The sequence below is a fragment of the Oncorhynchus nerka genome, linkage group LG18, assembly GCF_034236695.1.
Source record: "Oncorhynchus nerka isolate Pitt River linkage group LG18, Oner_Uvic_2.0, whole genome shotgun sequence".
Taxonomy (NCBI): Eukaryota; Metazoa; Chordata; class Actinopteri; order Salmoniformes; family Salmonidae; genus Oncorhynchus; species Oncorhynchus nerka.
This window is the reverse complement of record NC_088413.1, coordinates 41,788,583-41,808,479: the sequence shown is the minus strand read 5'-3', so window position 1 is coordinate 41,808,479 and position 19,897 is coordinate 41,788,583. Positions and strand designations below refer to the sequence as shown.

General features: G+C 45.6%; 1 protein-coding gene across 1 annotated transcript in view; it reads right to left on the bottom strand.

Annotated features, from left to right (window-relative positions):
• LOC115146758 (afadin-like) overlaps positions 1-19,623 on the bottom strand; it is a 37,562-nt gene extending 17,939 nt beyond the window's left edge. The window contains 9 exon segments of the mRNA XM_065003344.1: positions 15-106; positions 323-468; positions 7,913-8,136; positions 8,290-8,348; positions 8,558-8,710; positions 8,885-9,039; positions 9,230-9,333; positions 9,514-9,706; positions 19,528-19,623. Coding sequence (XP_064859416.1) covers positions 15-106; positions 323-468; positions 7,913-8,136; positions 8,290-8,348; positions 8,558-8,710; positions 8,885-9,039; positions 9,230-9,333; positions 9,514-9,706; positions 19,528-19,623 — 1,222 coding nt within the window.
• Between the last annotated feature and the right edge of the window lie 274 nt (positions 19,624-19,897).

Below are 19,897 nucleotides of genomic sequence, written 5' to 3'. Positions count from 1 at the left end.
CATTCATGGTGTACCTATTCCTGCAGGTGATTGACTCCCCTCAGGATAAATAAGGAACTCTGGCAAGTGTCTGCTCAGATCAGCCAGCAGACACTGAGTCAAACACCTTGAGGAACAAAAGACAGAAAGACAGACAGACAGGGGGGCAGGGGGCTTTATCAATACTGTACAACATCAGGACTGATGAGGGAAGATCACTTATGTGCTCAGTTCACAGTAGAACAGCAGCTACAATCCTTATTTACTGAATTCCTTATTTACTGAAGTCAGAGTAAATTACATAGATTAGAAGAGATAAGAAGTGCTATATGTAATGTCTTACTTGAAAGCTTTGTACACCAGGTGTGCCAGGTTCTCCTGAGCCTGCAGAGTGATGGGGCTTAGATCTCTGTCCTGCTTTAGGAAGTTCAGGAGCTCTGAGGTATTGGCTATCCAGAAGGCTACAGCACCACCTATGGACTTCTGCTTCTGGAAGGGAGAGAGAGAAAGACCAAGATGGAATAAATATGGACATTTTATAAGCCTTATTATGAGACATTATAAAGTGTCATGCATGCTTGTAACAAGTTATCAAGCATTATAAACTGGGTGGTTCGAGCCCTGAATGCTGATTAGCTAACAGCCGTGGTATATTTATTTTATTTATTAGGATCCCCATTAGCCGATGACAATGGCGACAGCTAATCTTACTGGGGTCTGACACATAATGAAAAATAATTACAGACAAAAGACTTTACAATTTACATACATTTAAAAAAAAAGAACATGTAGTGTGTGTGTGTGTGTGTGTGTGTGTGTGTTTGAATCTATCACTTACACATACATGTTAGTACATACACACAACAAGTAGGTCACATGGGGAGACATTGTCCTGCGAGGTGTTGATTTATTTGTTTTTTTGTTGTTCACTTGCCCTATAAAAGATGGAAGGGAGTTCCATGCACTCATGGCTCTGTATAATACTGTATGTTTCCTTGAATTTGTTCTGGACCTGGGGATTGTGAAAAGACTCCTGGTTGCATATCTGGTGGGGTAGTTGTGTGTGTCAGTGCTGTGTGTAAGTTGACTAGCAAACAATTTGGAATTTCCAATACAATAATGTTTCTTAGAAAAACAAGATGTGACGCAACTCTTAGCTAAGAGAGACTGGCATGCATAGTATCGCTGCATATTGCTGTGGTAGCCATGCTTTTTAAGTGTGCCTTGAATTCTAAATAAATAGCAGACAGTGTCACCAGTGTGGTTCACGTGTGGTTTACGCATGTGTGGTTCACGGTGGGAACCACACATGCAGAGATCATCCTATTCTGCGTCTCACAGCGGTTGGAACCAAAAAACTCACATTTGGATTCATCAGACCAAAGGACAGATTTCCACCGGTCTAATGTATAATGCTCGTGTTTCTTGGCCAAAGCAAGTCTCTTCTTATTACTGGTGTCCTTTAGTAGTGGTTTCTTTGCACCAATTCAACCATGAAGGCCTGATTCATGCAGTCTCTGCTGAACAGTTCATGTTGAGATGTGTCTGTTACTTGAACTCCGTGAAGCATTTATTTTGACTGAAATGTCTGAGGCTGGTAACTCTAATAAACTTATCCTCTGCAGCAGAGGTAACTCTGGGTCTTCGTTTCCAATGGTGGTCCTCATGAGAGCCAGTTTCATCATAGCGCTTGATGGTTTTGCGACTGCGCTTGAAGAAACTTTTAAAGTTCTTGAGATTTTCCGGACTGACTGACCTTAATGTCTTAAAGGAATGATGGACTGTCATTTCTCTGCTTATTTGAGCTGTCCTTGCCATAATATGGACTTGGTCTTACCAAATGCGGCTATCTTCTGTATACCACCCCTACCTTGTCACAACACAACTGATTGGCTTAAACGCATTAAGAAGGAAACAAATCCACAAATTCACTTTTAACAAGGCACACCTGTTAATTGAATGCATTCAAGGTGGCGACCTCATGAAGCTGATTGAGAGAATGCCAAGAGTGTGCAAAGCTGTCATCAAGGCAAAGGGTGGCTACTTTGAAGAATCACAAATATAAAATATATTTTGATTTGTTTAACACTTTGTTGGTTACAGCTTTTTTCCATCTACGTAACATTGAAAAAATCAGAAACTTTCTGTCCAAAAATGATGCAGAAAAATTAATCCATGCTTTTGTCACTTCTAGGTTAGACTACTGCAATGCTCTACTTTCCGGCTACCCGGATAAACCACTAAATAAACTTCAGTTAGTGCTAAATACGGCTGCTAGAATCCTGACTAGAACCAAAAAATGTGATCGTATTACTCCAGTGCTAGCCTTACTCCAGTGCTAGCTGGCTTCCTGTCAAGGCAAGGGCTGATTTCAAGGTTTTTACTGCTAACCTACAAAGCATTACATGTGCTCGCTTTACCTATCTCTCTGATTTGGTCCTGCCGTACATACCTACACGTACGCTGCGGTCACAAGATGCAGGCCTCCTAATTGTCCCAAGAATTTCTAAGCAAACAGATGGAGGCAGGGCTTTCTCCTATCTATACCTTTAAGTCTATACTGAAGAATCATCTCTTCAGTGGGTCATATGATTGAGTGTAGTCTGGCCCAGGAGTGTGAAGGTGACCGGAAAGGCTCTGGAGCAACGAACCGCCCTTGCTGTCTCTGCCTGGCCGGTTCCCCTCTTTCCACTGGGATTCTCTGCCTCTAACCCTATTACAGGGGCTGAGTCATTGGCTTACTAGGGCTCTTTCATACCGTCCCTAGGAGGTGTGCGTCACTTGAGTGGGTTGAGTCACTGATGTGATCTTCCTGTCTGGGTTGGCGCCCCCCTTGGGTTGTGCCGTGGAGGAGATCTTTGTAGGCTATACTCGGCCTTGTCTCAGGATGGTAAGTTGGTGGTTGAAGATATCGCTCTAGTGGTGTGGGGGCTGTGCTTTGGCAAAGTGGGTGGGGTTATATCCTTCCTGTTTGGCCCTGTCCGGGGGTGTCATCGGATGGGGCCACAGTGTCTCCTGACCCCTCCTGTCTCAGCCTCCACTATTTATGCTGCAGTAGTTCATGTGTCGGGGGGCTAGGGTCAGTTTGTTATATCTGGAGTACTTCTCCTGTCCTATCCGGTGTCCTGTGTGAATTAAATATGCTCTCTCTAATTCTCTCTTTCTCTCTTTCTTTCTCTCTCTCGGAGGACCTGAGCCCTAGGACCATGCCTCAGGACTACCTGGCATGATGACTCCTTGCTGTCCCCAGTCCACTTGGCCGTGCTGCTGCTCCAGTTTCAACTGTTTTGCCTGTGATTATTATTATTTGACCATACTGGTCATTTATGAACATTTGAACATCTTGGCCATGTTCTGTTATAATCTCCACCCGGCACAGCCAGAAGAGGACTGGCCACCCCACATAGCTTGGTTCCTTTCTAGGTTTCTTCCTAGGTTTTGGCCTTTCTAGGGAGCTTTTCCTAGCCACTGTGCTTCTACACCTGCATTGCTTGCTGATTGGGGTTTTAAGGCTGGGTTTCTGTACAGCACTTTGAAATATCAGCTGATGTAAAAAGGGCTATATAAATAAATTTGATTTGATTTGACTACATGATTCCATGTGTTATTTCATAGTTTTGATGTCTTCCCTATTATTCTACAATGTAGAAAATGGTAAAAATAAAGAAAACCCTTGAATGAGTACTTGTCACGAATCCCGCTTCCTGAGTCTGTGTTTGCCTGTGTTTCTGTCCTGGAGTGTGTTTCCGGTGTCCTGGAACGCACCCTGTCTGGTTGCCGGGCGAATTAGCTTGTTGGGAGATCGATGTTCACCCGCACCTGTATCCCATCAGTAATCTGCACACCTGTCCTGATCATCACCTCTCCCCTTCAAAAGCTCTGACCTGACATCCATTCCCTGCCGGGTCTGGACTGACCACAAGAATCTGGCTTACGTGCAATCGGCTAAACGTCTCAACTCCCATCAGGCCAGGTGGGCTTTATTTTTTGGACGCTTCAATTTTTCCCTGACGTTCCGACCTGGGTCGAAGAACGGCAAAGCGGGTGCCTTGTCCCGGATGTTCTCCAAGACGGATGAGAGTGGGGCCAAGACTTGAGACGATTCTTCCCCAGAACCTTGTCGTGGGAGCCGTTACATGGAGGATTGAGGAGGATGTGATGGCGGCCCTTCAGACGCAGCCCAGCACCGTTAACGGTCCACCCGGTCGGTTGTTCGTGCCTGAGTCGGTCCGTTCTGCTGTTCTTCAGTGGTCCCACGCCAGCAAGATAGCTTGTCACCCTGGCGTTGCTCGGACTATGGCGCTACTGCGCAGACGATTTTGGTGGCCTGCCATGGGAGAAGATACCCGGAGGTTTGTTGCCGCATGTCCTGTTTGTGCTCAGAACAAAAGTACCAATCGGCCCAGCTCTGGGCTTCTTCACCCCCTACCTATTCCTCGGCGACCTTGGTCGCATCTGGCCCTGGATTTTGTCACGGGATTGCCCCCTTCTGTTGGGAACACAGTCATTCTGACCATTGTGGACAGATTCAGCAAGTTTGCTAATTTTGTCCCTCTCTCCAAGCTTCCATCTGCCACGGAGACGTCCGAGATCCTGGTTAGGGAGGTTTTCAGGGTCCACGGATTGCCCAGTGACATTGTTTCTGACCGTGGTCCTCAGTTTACCTCTGCTGTCTGGAGATCCTTCTGTTTGGCCATTGGAGCTACAGTCAGTCTCACTTCTGGATTTCACCCACAATCTAATGGTCAGGCGGAGAGAGCCAACCAGAAGATGGAGTCCACGCTGCGTTGTCTTGTCTCCTCTGATCCCACCTCTTGGTCATCTCAATTACCCTGGGTCGAGTATGCCCATAATACCCTTCCTTCATCTGCCACTGGGATGTCCCCCTTCCAATGCCTGTACGGATACCAACCTCCCTTGTTTCCTTCTCAGGAGAGGGATCTTTCGGTTCCTTCTGTCCAGGCCCACATTCGTCGTTGCCACCGGACCTGGCATCGGGCCAGGAAGGTCCTCCTTAGAGTTTCTGACCGGTATCAGATCCAGGCGAATCGTCGCCGTATTCCTGCTCCCGCTTATACCATCGGAGATAAGGTTTGGTTGGCTACACGGGATCTTCCTCTACGGACTGAGTCGAGGAAACTGTCACCAAAGTTCATTGGTCCGTTTGTGGTGGAGAGAATCACTAACCCTGTTGTGGTCCGACTCAAATAGCCCGGCAACGCTTCGAGTACACCCCACCTTTCATGTCTCCTGCCTCAAGCCGGTTCTCCTCAGTCCTCTGTTGCCCCCTCCTCCTCATCCTCCTCCTCCTCGGATGATCGGAGGTGGTCCTGCCTACACGGTGCGCCGCATAATGGATTCCAGACGGCGGGGTCGAGGTTTCCAATATCTCGTGGATTGGGAAGGATATGGAGAGGAGTTGGATTCCTCGGCGTCAGATCCTTGATGACGACCTGCTTCGTGACTTCTACCGCCTCCACCCTGGCGCTCCAGGTAGTCCGCCCGGTGGCGTTAGTCGGAGGGGGGGTACTGTCATGAATCCCGCTTCCTGAGTCTGTGTTTGCCTGTGTTTCTGTCCTGGAGTGTGTTTCCGGTGTCCTGGAACGCACCCTGTCTGGTTGCCGGGCGAATTAGCTTGTTGGGAGATCGATGTTCACCCGCACCTGTATCCCATCAGTAATCTGCACACCTGTCCTGATCCTCACCTCTCCCCTTCAAAAGCTCTGGCCTGACATCCATTCCCTGCCGGATCGTTAGCCATGAACAGTATGTTGTGCCCACGAACCAGCCTCCAGTTTATAGAGTTTGTTTTGTTTTATTGTTTTGTACGTCTTGCTTGCCTTTAACTTACCGCCGTTTGTTTTGTCTACAGCCATTCACCCGGAACCCATACCCCATCCCTGTCTGCTCGTCGCCAGTGTGTTGTTATCCATTGGATCTGCCTATCCACTCCCATCAACCCACCTCCGCTGCCCGCTCCTCCACCCGGAACTATCTACCTCCACGTTCTCATTGATTAATAAATATTCACCATCTTTATACTCACCTTGTCCTGGTCTGCTTCTGGGTCCAATTCTGGTAAACCCTGACAGTACTGTTAGGTATTCTAAAACTTTTGACCGCTAGTACATATTAGCAGAAGATATGGGCCTTACAGACGTATGGAGATTAGTCCATCCTAATGATAGAGAATATACTTTTTTCTCCCACTGTCATAACACACTCCAGAATAGATTTCTTCTTGATATCTAATTTCATGGTTAATAATGGGATTGATTGCAAGATTGGGCCCATTGCCCTCACAGATCATGCTATACTAAAGTTACATGTTTATATAAAGGGTAGATGTTTATATAAAGGGTAGATTTAGAAAGAAACCAATAGCTGAGTAACTGGAATTACCCAAACATAAAGCAGCCATTTTTTATATATTTAGTCATCTGCAGAGTAAAGACTGTAAAAACCTCAGAACAATTTGTCAAATTGACCTTAAGTGTGAAATTGAGGATGATACCTGGTTGAAGATCTTGTCCAAGGAGGAACATAAGAGAAGTCAGGGGGAAACTTACTCAGTATAAGATACTACATAGATTGTATTGGACCCCAACAAGGCTTTATGAGATGGGGCTGACCAACAATTCTCTGTGTTGGAAATGCCAAAAAGACACTGGGAAATTCTTTCACACAATTTTAATTATACCTTTATTTAACTAGGCAAGTCAGTTAAGAACAAATTCTTATTTACAATGACAGCCTACGCCAGCCAAACCCAGACAACTGTGCACCGCCCTATGGGACTCCCAATCACGGCAGGATGGGATGCAACCTGGATTCAAACCAGGGACACCTCTTGCACTGAAATGTAGTGCCTTAGACCGCTGCGCACTTCGGTAGTCCATAAGGGAGTGTACATTAGTACTACATTTCTGGAAGGATGTTTTGAAATATCCAGTGGTGGAAAAAGTACCCAATTGTCATACTTTAGTAAAAGTAAAGATACCTTAGTAGAAAATGACTAAAGTAAAAGTGAAAGTCACCTAGTAAAATACTACTTGAGTAAAAGTCTATTAGTATTTTGTTTGAAATATACTTAAGTGTCAAAAGTAAATGTAATTGCTAAAATATCAATATCAAAAATCATTTCAACTTCCGTATATCAAGCAAGCCAGATGGCATCATTTTCATGTTTTTAAAACTTACGGATAGCCAGGGGTACACTCCAACACCCAGACATAATTTACAAACAAAGCATTGTGCTTAGTGAGTCCACTAGATCAGAGGCAGTAGGGATGACCGGGATGTTCCCTTGATAAGTGTGTGAATTTGACCATTTTCCTGTACTGCTAAGAATTGAAAATGTAATGAGTACTTTTGGGTGTCAAATGAGGAATTTGCACTGATCACTGTATGGTTACAGCAGCTAGAGTAATCCTTAGAATTTGGAAGGGTCATGCCACTCCTACTATGAAACAATGGATAGAATCAATTTTAGAAGTAGCATCTTATGAACAAATGCTTGCTAGAATCTCTGGTAGAAACGACAATTCTAGAAGCTGGACGCGTTTTATTTGTTATGTTGTTTTTAAGACTGGGAGGTGATGACTTATGCTTATGAACCCATTTAGTTCATTATTGTAGCTTGTGAGATACTATTTGACTGTGTATGGGGTTTGTGATATATGGCAAATATACCACGGCTAAGGGCTGTGTCCAGGCACTCCACATTTCGTTGTGCATAAGAACAGCCAATAGCCATGGTACAGTATATTGGCATACACCACACCCACTCGAACCGTATTGCTTAAGTATACCTTCAGGCTAAAGTGTTACCAAAACCATAATGAACCCATGAAGTAGTAGAGGCATGCTCTTTCCAGTTGAGATGTATAATTCACAGTCAAACGTGTGATGGTGCATGCATGGTCTCACTTGCCTGGATGACCATCTCAGTCATGGCTACCATCTTGTTGACAGTAGCGGTGACTCTGTGTGCGTGCTCTGAGGGGCGATGACTCTGTGATGTCTCCTGACTGTGACTATAATGGCGGTGGAGGACGAAGCGTCCGGCCATGTACAGGACGTAGGCAGGGGAGAGCTTGAAGTGGACAGTGGAACTGTTGGTGTAGTTGATGACTGCAGAGAGGAAGGGGTCCTCAGCTGTTATGAGGGACAGCAGTAGAGGACAGCAGATTAATACAGGATGATAGTGATACTGACAACAAACTGATTGTTCTATTGCTATGTTATTACTATGTGTTATTACAATGTGCTACTACAGTGCTACTACAATGGTCAAATTGAATTACTTACAATTTTCCCTGAATTTAATACCAACTGGAAGTGCAAGTTGGTCCATGTTGTCCTGATCTCTGTTAAGACAAGATGTAATAATTTTAGTTGTCCAGCCTGTAGTCACTTCAACAATATCTCAAAACCGGAATCATGAAAAAACAAAAGCCACAGTAGCCATTTTATTAAGCTTCAAGAGATGCCAGAAACGTGTGAATTTTTGTCACACACAGAAGACAAGGTCATGTCAATAAATGTAAATGTTTACATTACTTGGGGTCATGTTTACCTTTCATTCCTTGTTCCATAGTCTTGTTGCTGGTTATGCTTCCGGACCATGCCTCGCCACGTGGAACTTTTCTTGCATTCTGTTGTGTCAGGGTTAGAAACAATATCCTTGTTGGTCCAGGACTTCTCCACAGGTACAGAGGTTGATATCTGCCTGCAGTGGAGAGAAGACTATACCTATAACTTGAGAATCCGCTACAGGCAGTGAACTTTTACAGGAGACAGACTTAACATTGAACATGAACTTTTGTGAACCAGAGTGGGGGTGCTTGGAGTTCAAATTGTCATGCTTCTCTGTTTGCTAATGAATTCATTGGCGTAGACCTACCCATTCTCTTTCCTCATAGTGGACCCATTAGGCTTTGCCGAGTGGTTAACAGCATCATCTCCCGTCTTCTTCTTCTCCTTCTTCTTCTCTTTCCTCGACAGTGTCCTCTTGAAGTTCTGGATCATGCCTCCCTTCTTTTTCTCTGGGCTGTTGTCCTGTATGGATAAAGGCCACATAATCACACAGAGAGACACAACACTACAGTGGGAAATCAAAGCATTAACTCTTGCCAGCTAAATTGCTTTCCTTGCCTTGACATTCAAGCTAGGTCGGGCATGAAAAGTAATTTCTAACTGAGCAAATTCTGCTCAATTATAAATACAGTAAGCAGTCAGTCACATGTACAATAATGTCCTTATCCTTCTTGAGTACGAAGCGGCCCTCCCTGTTGTGTGTGTTCCAGTTCAGCTGCACAACCAGAGGCTTTTCACTCAGGTCCAGCTGCCGTTCTTCTGCCATGGTTAACGGGGAGAAGAGTGGGAGAGTAACATGAACAAATTTACCGGATAATACACTCAATCTATTCAAAATATAGAATTGTTCACAAATGCCCTGCCCCTAAGTGTACTCTTTAATTAATGTATCAATCCATCCAGCCATCTGTCTGTCTATCCATCCATCCATCTTACCCTTGTTAGCATGGACCTCAAACAGGAAATAGGGAGTATTCAACATCTTCATGTCCGGTCTGAACTTCTCTGACAGTGTTTCAATAACCTCTCCAGTGGTGGTGGTGCTGGTGATACGCAGGCACTTGGTGGCAACGTTCCCTGCAATGTGGTCCTCAAAGTAGAACCGCATTACTCCATGGAACTCTAAGTTCTAGAGGGGAAAGAGTGGATGAACGAAGTCGAGCAGAGGTAACATAGCTAACTTATCTAACTAGCTAGCAATCTTCATTTGTTTATCTAAACCAAAATCTACATAGCTTCCATAATTTGCTGGCTAGAAATTCCAAAGCAAATCAATGTAATTAGCCAGCTGCTATCTGGTGATGAGATTTGTAACTTGAAATGTAAATTGGAGAAAAGCAGAGGAAGGGATAATGTGGGTGACTAATTGGTGTCTGTTGGTGGTGGGTATTGTGTGCGAAGGTTGTTAGTATGCATGATCTATTGACATGGGGGGATATAGTACCCTGTTTGGGACAAAGTAGTAAAATGTTAGCTAATCACTGTCTAGTGGGTGTCCTACAGACTAATCCTGCTGCTGACACATCATGTCACGCCCTGACCTGAGATATCTGTTTTCTTTATATTTTGGTTAGGTCAGGGTGTGACTAGGGTGGGTATGCTAGTTTTTGTATTGTCTAGTTTTTTTTTGTATGTCTAGGGTTTTTGTAGGTCTAGGTGATTTGTATGTCTATGGTGGCCTGATATGGTTCCCAATCAGAGGCAGCTGTTTATCGTTGTCTCTGATTGGGGATCATATTTAGGTAGCCATTTCCCTTTGGTGTTTGTGGGATCTTGTCTATGTGTAGTTGCCTGGCAGCACTTGTTTGTATAGCGTCACGGTTCATTTTGTTCAGTGTTAATTTTTTAAATAAATAAGAATGTATGCATACCACGCTGCGCCTTGGTCTCATTCATACGACGAACGTGACACATCATGCTATCCCGGAGCATAATGAGAATGTGGGATGCAAAAAAGCCAGGACAGCCAAAGGTATTTATGAAAGCATAACCCCATCTTGAGAAAACAACATCACCAATCCACAAGCTCCTCATACTTTTCACACCCTTGCAGTCAGTTCTTTGTCATGGGGGATATAGGGGCTGTTAGTACACTCTTTGAGCCTATTCATAGTGTAGTTGGCAGTGCTTGTCTTCTCAACAGCACAACTGTAGGTGCTCATATACAACAACACACGACTAGACTGTTTACACATTTTTCACACCTTTGCTGACAGTCGAACTCAATGCCCCATGATTTACTCTGAGTGTAACAAAACGCATACCAGTCTACTGTACCCTTTTCTATTTACAGATGGACGTGGTTCTTGTATGGTTAAACTCCTTGACTGTGGTAAAAACTGAATCTCTTCCGTACATGGCTCATTATGACAGCTGGCAATCTCAGGCATACAGTGAAGTCTTACACATCCTCATGATCAGTCTTTGTGTATTTCCAGGAGACTTGCAGTACAAACAGTACTTTAACCCAACACCTAGCGACCTCATCAAAAGGTTGAGATCTCTTGGCGTACCGGTAAAAGTTCTTTTTTAGGCAAGTCGGTTAAGAACAAATTCTTATTTACAATGATGTCCTACACTGGTTAAAGTGTTGGCTTGAAAGTTGCTGGATGGAGCAAGGGCGGCCATCGGGGAGGTGTGTGTCCATTAAGTACTTGCTATAGAAAGGCGTGGGGACTCACTCTTAAGGAGAGTCTTCGTATCCAAGATAATTGTGTAGCTTAGAGTGTGGAGTCTTAGAGTGATAATTGCGTTATTATCGTATTTCGTCGCCCTCCTATCTGCCTAGCAGCTAGCCAGCTAGCATACGTTCACCAGCTACCGTAGCACTGTAGTAACTATCACACTCAACCGAACGACTTGATTAGTGTAGTATTAGATAGCTACATAGTTGTCTTTGCTGTCTTCGTATCCAAGATAATTGTGTAGTTTAGAGTGTGTAGTCTTAGAGTGATTATCTTAATTCACCGAGGTTAGCTAGCCAGCTATTTTGTCGTCCTTAACGTAGGAGACACTCCTAGCTAGCCAATAGCCAGCCAACGTCTACTGAATAGAACTTTCGCATTCCGGTCGATTCCGCGTCGCTCCACAGGTAGTATCACTTTTTCATTTCATTTCATTACAGTCCCAACGGTGTGATTTGTTTGATCGTAGCTAGCTACATAGCTAGCTACATAGCCGTCTTTGTTTCAAAGATAATTGTGTAGTCTAGAGCGATTTTCTAGGTTAGCTAGCCAGCTATTGTCGTTCTCCTAACGCAACGTAACGTAACCAACACTGCTAGCTAGCCAGCTAGCTCCCGAAAAGCAGCATTGTAGAAACTTCACACTCAACGGAACTTGATTAGGGTCAACAACGCAGCTAGCCTACCCCAGCAGTACTCTATCATTTTAATCATTTTAGTCAATTAGATTCTTGCTACGTAAGCTTAACTTTCTGAACATTCGAGACGTGTAGTCCACTTGTCATTCCAATCTCCTCTGCATTAGCGTAGCCTCTTCTCTAGCCTGTCAACTATGTGTCTGTCTATCCCTGTTCTCTCCTCTCTGCACAGACCATACAAACGCTCCACACCGCATGGCCGCAGCCACCCTAATCTGGTGGTCCCAGCGCGCACGACCCACGTGGAGTTCCAGGTCTCCGGTAGCCTCTGGAACTGCCGATCTGCGGCCAACAAGGCAGAGTTCATCTCAGCCTATGCCTCCCTCCAGTCCCTCGACTTCTTGGCTCTGACGGAAACATGGATCACCACAGACAACACCGCTACTCCTACTGCTCTCTCTTCGTCCGCCCACGTGCTCTCGCACACCCCGAGAGATGGTCAGCGGGGTGGTGGCACCGGGATCCTCATCTCTCCCAAGTGGTCGTTCTCTCTTTCTCCCTTACCCATCTGTCTATCGCCTCCTTTGAATTCCATGCTGTCACAGTTACCAACCCTTTCAAGCTTAACATCCTTATCATTTATCGCCCTCCAGGTTCCCTCGGAGAGTTCATCAATGAGCTTGATGCCTTGATAAGCTCCTTTCCTGAGGACGGCTCACCTCTCACAGTTCTGGGCGACTTTAACCTCCCCACGTCTACCTTTGACTCATTCCTCTCTGCCTCCTTCTTTCCACTCCTCTCCTGTTTTGACCTCACCCTCTCACCTCCCCCTACTCACAAGGCAGGCAATACGCTCGACCTCATCTTTACTAGATGCTGTTCCTCCACTAACCTCATTGCAACTCCTCCAAGTCTCCGACCACTACCTTGTATCCTTTTCCCTCTCGCTCTCATCCAACACTTCCCACACTGCCCCTACTCGGATGGTATCGCGCCGTCCCAACCTTCGCTCTCTCTCCCCGCTACTCTCTCCTCTTCCATCCTATCATCTCTTCCCTCTGCTCAAACCTTCTCCAACCTATCTCCTGATTCTGCCTCCTCAACCCTCCTCTCCTCCCTTTCTGCATCCTTTGACTCTCTATGTCCCCTATCCTCCAGGCCGGCTCGGTCCTCCCCTCCCGCTCCGTGGCTCGACGACTCATTGCGAGCTCACAGAACAGGGCTCCGGGCAGCCGAGCGGAAATGGAGGAAAACTCGCCTCCCTGCGGACCTGGCATCCTTTCACTCCCTCCTCTCTACATTTTCCTCCTCTGTCTCTGCTGCTAAAGCCACTTTCTACCACTCTAAATTCCAAGCATCTGCCTCTAACCCTAGGAAGCTCTTTGCCACCTTCTCCTCCCTCTTGAATCCTCCTCCCCCTCCCCCCTCCTCCCTCTCTGCAGATGACTTCGTCAACCATTTTGAAAAGAAGGTCGACGACATCCGATCCTCGTTTGCTAAGTCAAACGACACTGCTGGTTCTGCTCACACTGCCCTACCCTGTGCTCTGACCTCTTTCTCCCTCTCTCTCCAGATGACATCTCGCGTCTTGTGACGACCGGCCGCCCAACAACCTGCCCGCTTGACCCTATCCCCTCCTCTCTTCTCCAGACCATCTCCGTGACCTTCTCCCTTACCTCACCTCGCTCATCAACTCATCCCTGACCGCTGGCTACGTCCCTCCCGTCTTCAAGAGAGCGAGAGTTGCACCCCTTCTGAAAAAACCTACACTCGATTCCTCCGATGTCAACAACTACAGACCAGTATCCCTTCTTTCTTTTCTCTCCAAAACTCTTGAACGTGCCGTCCTTGGCCAGCTCTCCCGCTATCTCTCTCAGAATGACCTTCTTGATCCAAATCAGTCAGGTTTCAAGACTAGTCATTCAACTGAGACTGCTCTTCTCTGTATCACGGAGGCGCTCCGCACTGCTAAAGCTAACTCTCTCTCCTCTGCTCTCATCCTTCTAGACCTATCGGCTGCCTTCGATACTGTGAACCATCAGATCCTCCTCTCCACCCTCTCCGAGTTGGGCATCTCCGGCGCGGCCCACGCTGGATTGCGTCCTACCTGACAGGTCGCTCCTACCAGGTGGCGTGGCGAGAATCCGTCTCCTCACCACGTGCTCTCACCACTGGTGTCCCCAGGGCTCTGTTCTAGGCCCTCTCCTATTCTCGCTATACACCAAGTCACTTGGCTCTGTCATAACCTCACATGGTCTCTCCTATCATTGCTATGCAGACGACACACAATTAATCTTCTCCTTTCCCCTTCTGACGACCAGGTGGCGAATCGCATCTCTGCATGTCTGGCAGACATATCAGTGTGGATGACGGATCATCACCTCAAGCTGAACCTCGGCAAGACGGAGCTGCTCTTCCTCCCGGGAAGGACTGCCCGTTCCATGATCTCGCCATCACGGTTGACAACTCCATTGTGTCCTCGTCCCAGAGCGCTAAGAACCTTGGCGTGATCCTGGACAACACCCTGTCGTTCTCAAATAACATCAAGGCGGTGGCCCGTTCCTGTAGGTTCATGCTCTACAACATCCGCAGAGTACGACCCTGCCTCACACAGGAAGCGGCGCAGGTCCTAATCCAGGCACTTGTCATCTCCCGTCTGGATTACTGCAACTCGCTGTTGGCTGGGCTCCCTGCCTGTGCCATTAAACCCCTACAACTCATCCAGAACGCCGCAGCCCGTCTGGTGTTCAACCTTCCCAAGTTCTCTCACGTCACCCCGCTCCTCCGCTCTCTCCACTGGCTTCCAGTTGAAGCTCGCATCCGCTACAAGACCATGGTGCTTGCCTACGGAGCTGTGAGGGGAACGGCACCTCAGTACCTCCAGGCTCTGATCAGGCCCTACACCCAAACAAGGGCACTGCGTTCATCCACCTCTGGCCTGCTCGCCTCCCTACCACTGAGGAAGTACAGTTCCCGCTCAGCCCAGTCAAAACTGTTCGCTGCTCTGGCCCCCCAATGGTGGAACAAACTCCCTCACGACGCCAAGACAGCGGAGTCAATCACCACCTTCCGGAGACACCTGAAACCCCACCTCTTTAAGGAATACCTAGGATAGGATAAAGTAATCCTTCTCCCCTCCCCCCTTAAAAGACCTAGATGCACTATTGTAAAGTGGCTGTTCCACTGGATGTCATAAGGTGAAAGCACCAATTTGTAAGTCGCTCTGGATAAGAGCGTCTGCTAAATGACTTAAATGTAAATGTAAGGAAGGGGGTAATGTAGTGACCTAAACCCAATACCTAGAAACCTCGTCAAGAGGCTTGGACATCTTGGCGTAAGGGTTAAGGTATTGACTTGACAGTTGCTGGGCCTGGATTTGAGTCCCCGTCAGGAATACCCCCTTAAATCTCTACATTATATATATGTAAGGACCGACGCAGGAGATGAGAAGCAGGTACGGGGAGTCAAACATTTGATAGGGAACAGACATGGAACAAGACAGAAACAGCATCGGCACACAAGTAACGGACATATTACAATCAATACAGAGCTGGGGAACTGACAAATATAGGGGAGGTAATAAACAGGTGATTGAGTGAGTCCAATATTGCTGAAGCGCGTGACGAGGGAAGGCAGGTGTGCGTAACTTATGGTGGTAGGACTGCGCAATGCAGGGCAGCCTGGCGCCCTCAAGTGCCAGGGGGGAAGAGCGGGAGTAGGCATGACAGCCCCCCTCTAGGGGCGCCACCCGGCATCCCACCTGGGAGAGCCGGCCGAGACATGGGCGCTGGGCAAGCCGGCTGGAGGTAAACTCCCCATGAACAAGCAGGGGCGTGGGAGTCTGGAGAGCCGACTGAGGCATAGGAGCCTGACGAGCCGGCTGAGGCATGAACGCCTGTCGATCCCGCTGCGGCGTGGAAGCCTGATGATCCGGCGGAGCATGACGTGGGATGGGAACCTGCCGAGCCAACCGAGGCAAGGAAACCTCTCGAGCCAGCTAGAACATGGAAACCCGACGAGCTGGCTTAGGCATCCCTGGTTCCATCGTTGGCGGAATACAAGCCTGACGTCACCGACAAAACCCATGGGCCGGCTGGGCGAACAAGACCTGACGATCCGGCTGAGGCCCGAAGTGGGATGGGTGCCTTCCAAGCCAACCGGGAAAGGAAACCTCTCGAGCCAGCTAGGGCGTGGAAGCCCAACGAGCTGGCTAGGCACCCCCCGGTTCCATCAGCAGCGACCCAGGACAAACGTTACCACCAACCGGAACGCCAGAACTCCCCAATGCTTCGTGTGATGGCTGCTGCATTCTGTAAGGACCGACGCCGGACAGGAGTTGAGAAGCGGGTATGGGGAGTCAAAAATTTAATAGGGAACAGATATAGAACAAGGCAGAAACAGCATCAGCACACGGGTAACACGGACATATTACAATCAATACAGCAGCGGGGAACAGAGCTGGGGAACTGACAAACATAGAGGAGGTAATAAACAGGTGATTGAGTGAGTCCAGGTATCGCAAAGCGTGTGACGAAGGAAGGCGGGTTTGCATAAATGATGGTGGCAGGAGTGCGCAACACAGGGCAGCCTGGTGCCCTTGAGCTCCAGGGGGGATGAGCGGGAGCATGCATTATAGTGTGTGTGTGTGGGGGGGTTTATTGTAACTTTCACATCTCTTGGGAGTCAACAACTTCTTTGTATGCAACATTCAATGCATTCGGAAAGTATTCAGACTAGATTTCTATGCATATAATTTCTGTCAAGCCATTTCTCACATACAGTACCAGTCAAAAGTTTGGACACACCTACATTTGGACACACCTACTCAACTCAAGGGTTTTTCTTTATTTTTACTGTTTTCTACATTGTAAAATATTAGTCAAGACATCGGAATTATGAAATAACACATATGGAATCATGTAGTAACCAAAAAAGTGTTGAATAAATCAAAATATATTTTCTGTTTTAGATTCTTCAAAGTAGCCACATGCCTTGATGACAGCTTTGCACACTCTTGGTATTCTCTCAACCAGCTTCATGAGGAATGCTTTTACAACAGTCTTGAATGAGTTCCCACATATGCTGAGCACTTGTTGGCAACTTTTCCTTCACTCTGCGGTCCAACTCATCCCAAAGGTGTATTTTGGGTACTGTTTAAAAAGAAATGATAGTCCCACTAATCTCAAACCAGATGGGATGGCGTATCGCTGCAGAATGCCGTGGTAGCCGTGCTTAAAACTTTTTCGGGATCAGTGTCCCTTCCACGGGATGGATGAGCTAACGTAGGCTAATGCGATTAGCATGAGGTTGTAAGTAACAAGAATATTTCCCAGAACATAGACATATCTGATATTGGCAGAAAGCGTACATTTTTGATAATCTAACTGCACTGTCCAATTTACAGTAGCTATTATTATAGTGAAAGAATATCATGCTATTGATTGAGGAGAGTGCACAATTTTGAAAATGAAAAGTTATTAATAAACAAATTAGGCACATTTGGGGAGTCTTGATACAACATTTTGAACATAAATGCAATGGTTCATTGGATCAGTCTAAACCTCTGCATATACACTGATGCCATCTATTGGCCAAAATCTAAATTGCACCTGGGCTGGAATAATACATTTTGGCCTTTCTCTTGCATTTCAAAGATGATGGTACAAAGAAAAAATACAAAAGAACGGTTGTTTTTTTCTTTGTATTATCTTTTACCAGATCTACTATATTCCTTTTACATTTCCATCAAATTCAAAGAGTTTCCTTTCAAATGGTACCAATAATATGCATATCCTTGCTTCAGGGCCTGAGCTACAGGCAGTTAGATTTGAGAATGTCATTTTTGGCGAAAAGTGAAGAAAAAAAAGGGGGCTAATCCTTAAGTGTGCCTTGAATTCTAAATAAATCAGACAGTGTCATCAGCAAAGCACCCCCACACCATCACACCTCCTCCTCCATACTTCATGGTGGGAACCACACATGCGGAGATCATCCGTTCACCTAATCTGCGTCTGATAAAGACACGGCAGTTAGAACCAATACTCTCAAATTTGGACTCATCAGACCAAAGGACAGATTTCCACTGGTCTAATGTCCATTGTTCGTATTTCTTGGCCCAAGCAAGTCTCTTCTTATTATTGGTGTCCTTTTAATAGTGGTTTATTTTCAAAAATTTGACCAAGATTTATTTGGGCTGCTATCTGAGGTGCAGTTAACTCTAATTAACTTATCCTCTGCAGCAGAGGTAACTCTGGGTCTTCCTTTTCTGTGGTGGTCCTCATGAGAATCAGTTTCATCATAGCGCTTGATGGTATTTGCGCCTTTAATTTTCCAGATTGATTGACCTTCATGTCTTAAAGTAATGATGGACTGTCGTTTATATTTTCTTATTTGAGCTGTTTTTGACATAATATGGACATGGTGTTTTACCAAATAAGGCTATCTTCTGTATACCACTCATAGTCACAACACAACTGATTGGCTCAAACATATTAAGAAGGAAAGAAATTCCACAAATGAACTTTTAACATGGCCCACCTGTTAATTGAAATGCTTTCCAGGTGAAGAGTGTGCAAAGCTGTCATCAAGGCAAAGCATGGCTACTTTGAAGTATCTCAAATCTAAAATATATTTTGATTTGTTTAACACTTTTTTTTGTTACTACATGAATCCATATGTGTTATTTCATAGTTTTGATGTCTTCACTATTATTCTACAATGTAGAAAATTGCTCAAATAACAAACTCCTTGAATGGGTAGGTGTGTCCAAACTTGACTGGTACTGTACATTATCACCGTTTTAATGTGTCACAGTTCTCAAAATAAATATTAACTATTGAAGTAATTGGTACTCACATGCAACACATAAGCAATAGGCTGGCAGTAGGAAGTATATGAAATGTAAATGGTTTAAGTTGTGATTTTATTAAAACCAGTTGACTTTTATTTCTTATACACCACACTCAGTTTATCTTCTCAAAAAGCTAAGGTGGCATGCCAGAGACAGGTTAGTTTATTACATGTGAACCAATACATACAATTTTAAATGCAGTACTGTTTTGAAAAGTTGAGACTTACAATTAACTGAGGGGGGTTGTAACAATAGTGAGGTGGGAGTCTCAGGTTGGACATATTGGCAGTCAGGCTCTATAGACGCATGCCAATAGGGTTGCCAGAAAAAAAGCCTTTATTGAGAGCAACCAATGTAAAAATCTGGAGTTTGCTAAACGGCATTGGCATTTGGATTGAAACCAGGTGCTATGATCGTATGTGATGGAAATAGAAAGATCCCTCCCAATGTGTTCTCCAACTCATAAAACATTTTAGAAAAAGTCTCAGTGCCGTTAACCTCTCAGGGTGAGGTTTTGAAACATATTGAAAACATGGGTGTCAATCATTTTAATCTCTACCTTTTTGAGAGAAAAAAATATATACTTATTAAACTAAATATCTTTATCTGATCAATTGTATTAGTATAAAATAATATAATTTCCCAATTTTCTTGGAGCGTATAATATAGCTCAGTATTTGAATTATTTAGTCGTTTTTTTTCTCTATCTTTATCAAGGGAGTCAATAATTTCCTACTCCACTGTAGATTTGATTGATTACATTTCTGAAGTCCACTCACCTTGCATGGCAGACTGATCTCAAACAGGTCCAGTCGGGTGTTGTTCCAATGTTGGATGATGTCAGCTAATCTCTGCCACTCTTCCTTCCCTGCCATGTCCAGTCAACCGAGTAAATACTAAAGTAACAGTCTTATATCTTCACAATGATCGTTGTTTTTGGCCACAATCTTCAGCCAGTGCACTATTCTGCATAACCTATAGCGATGACAGGAGTGCTCTGAACGCCTATACATGGTAATGTTAATGTCTTCAGCGGTCCCTGGGATCCCACCCCTGTTAGTGACAGGTCATCACACCCTTATGTGTGGCAGTGACCGCAATAGACTGGCCTCTTAATCAAATGATCCTAGTGTATCTGCAACCCAGATG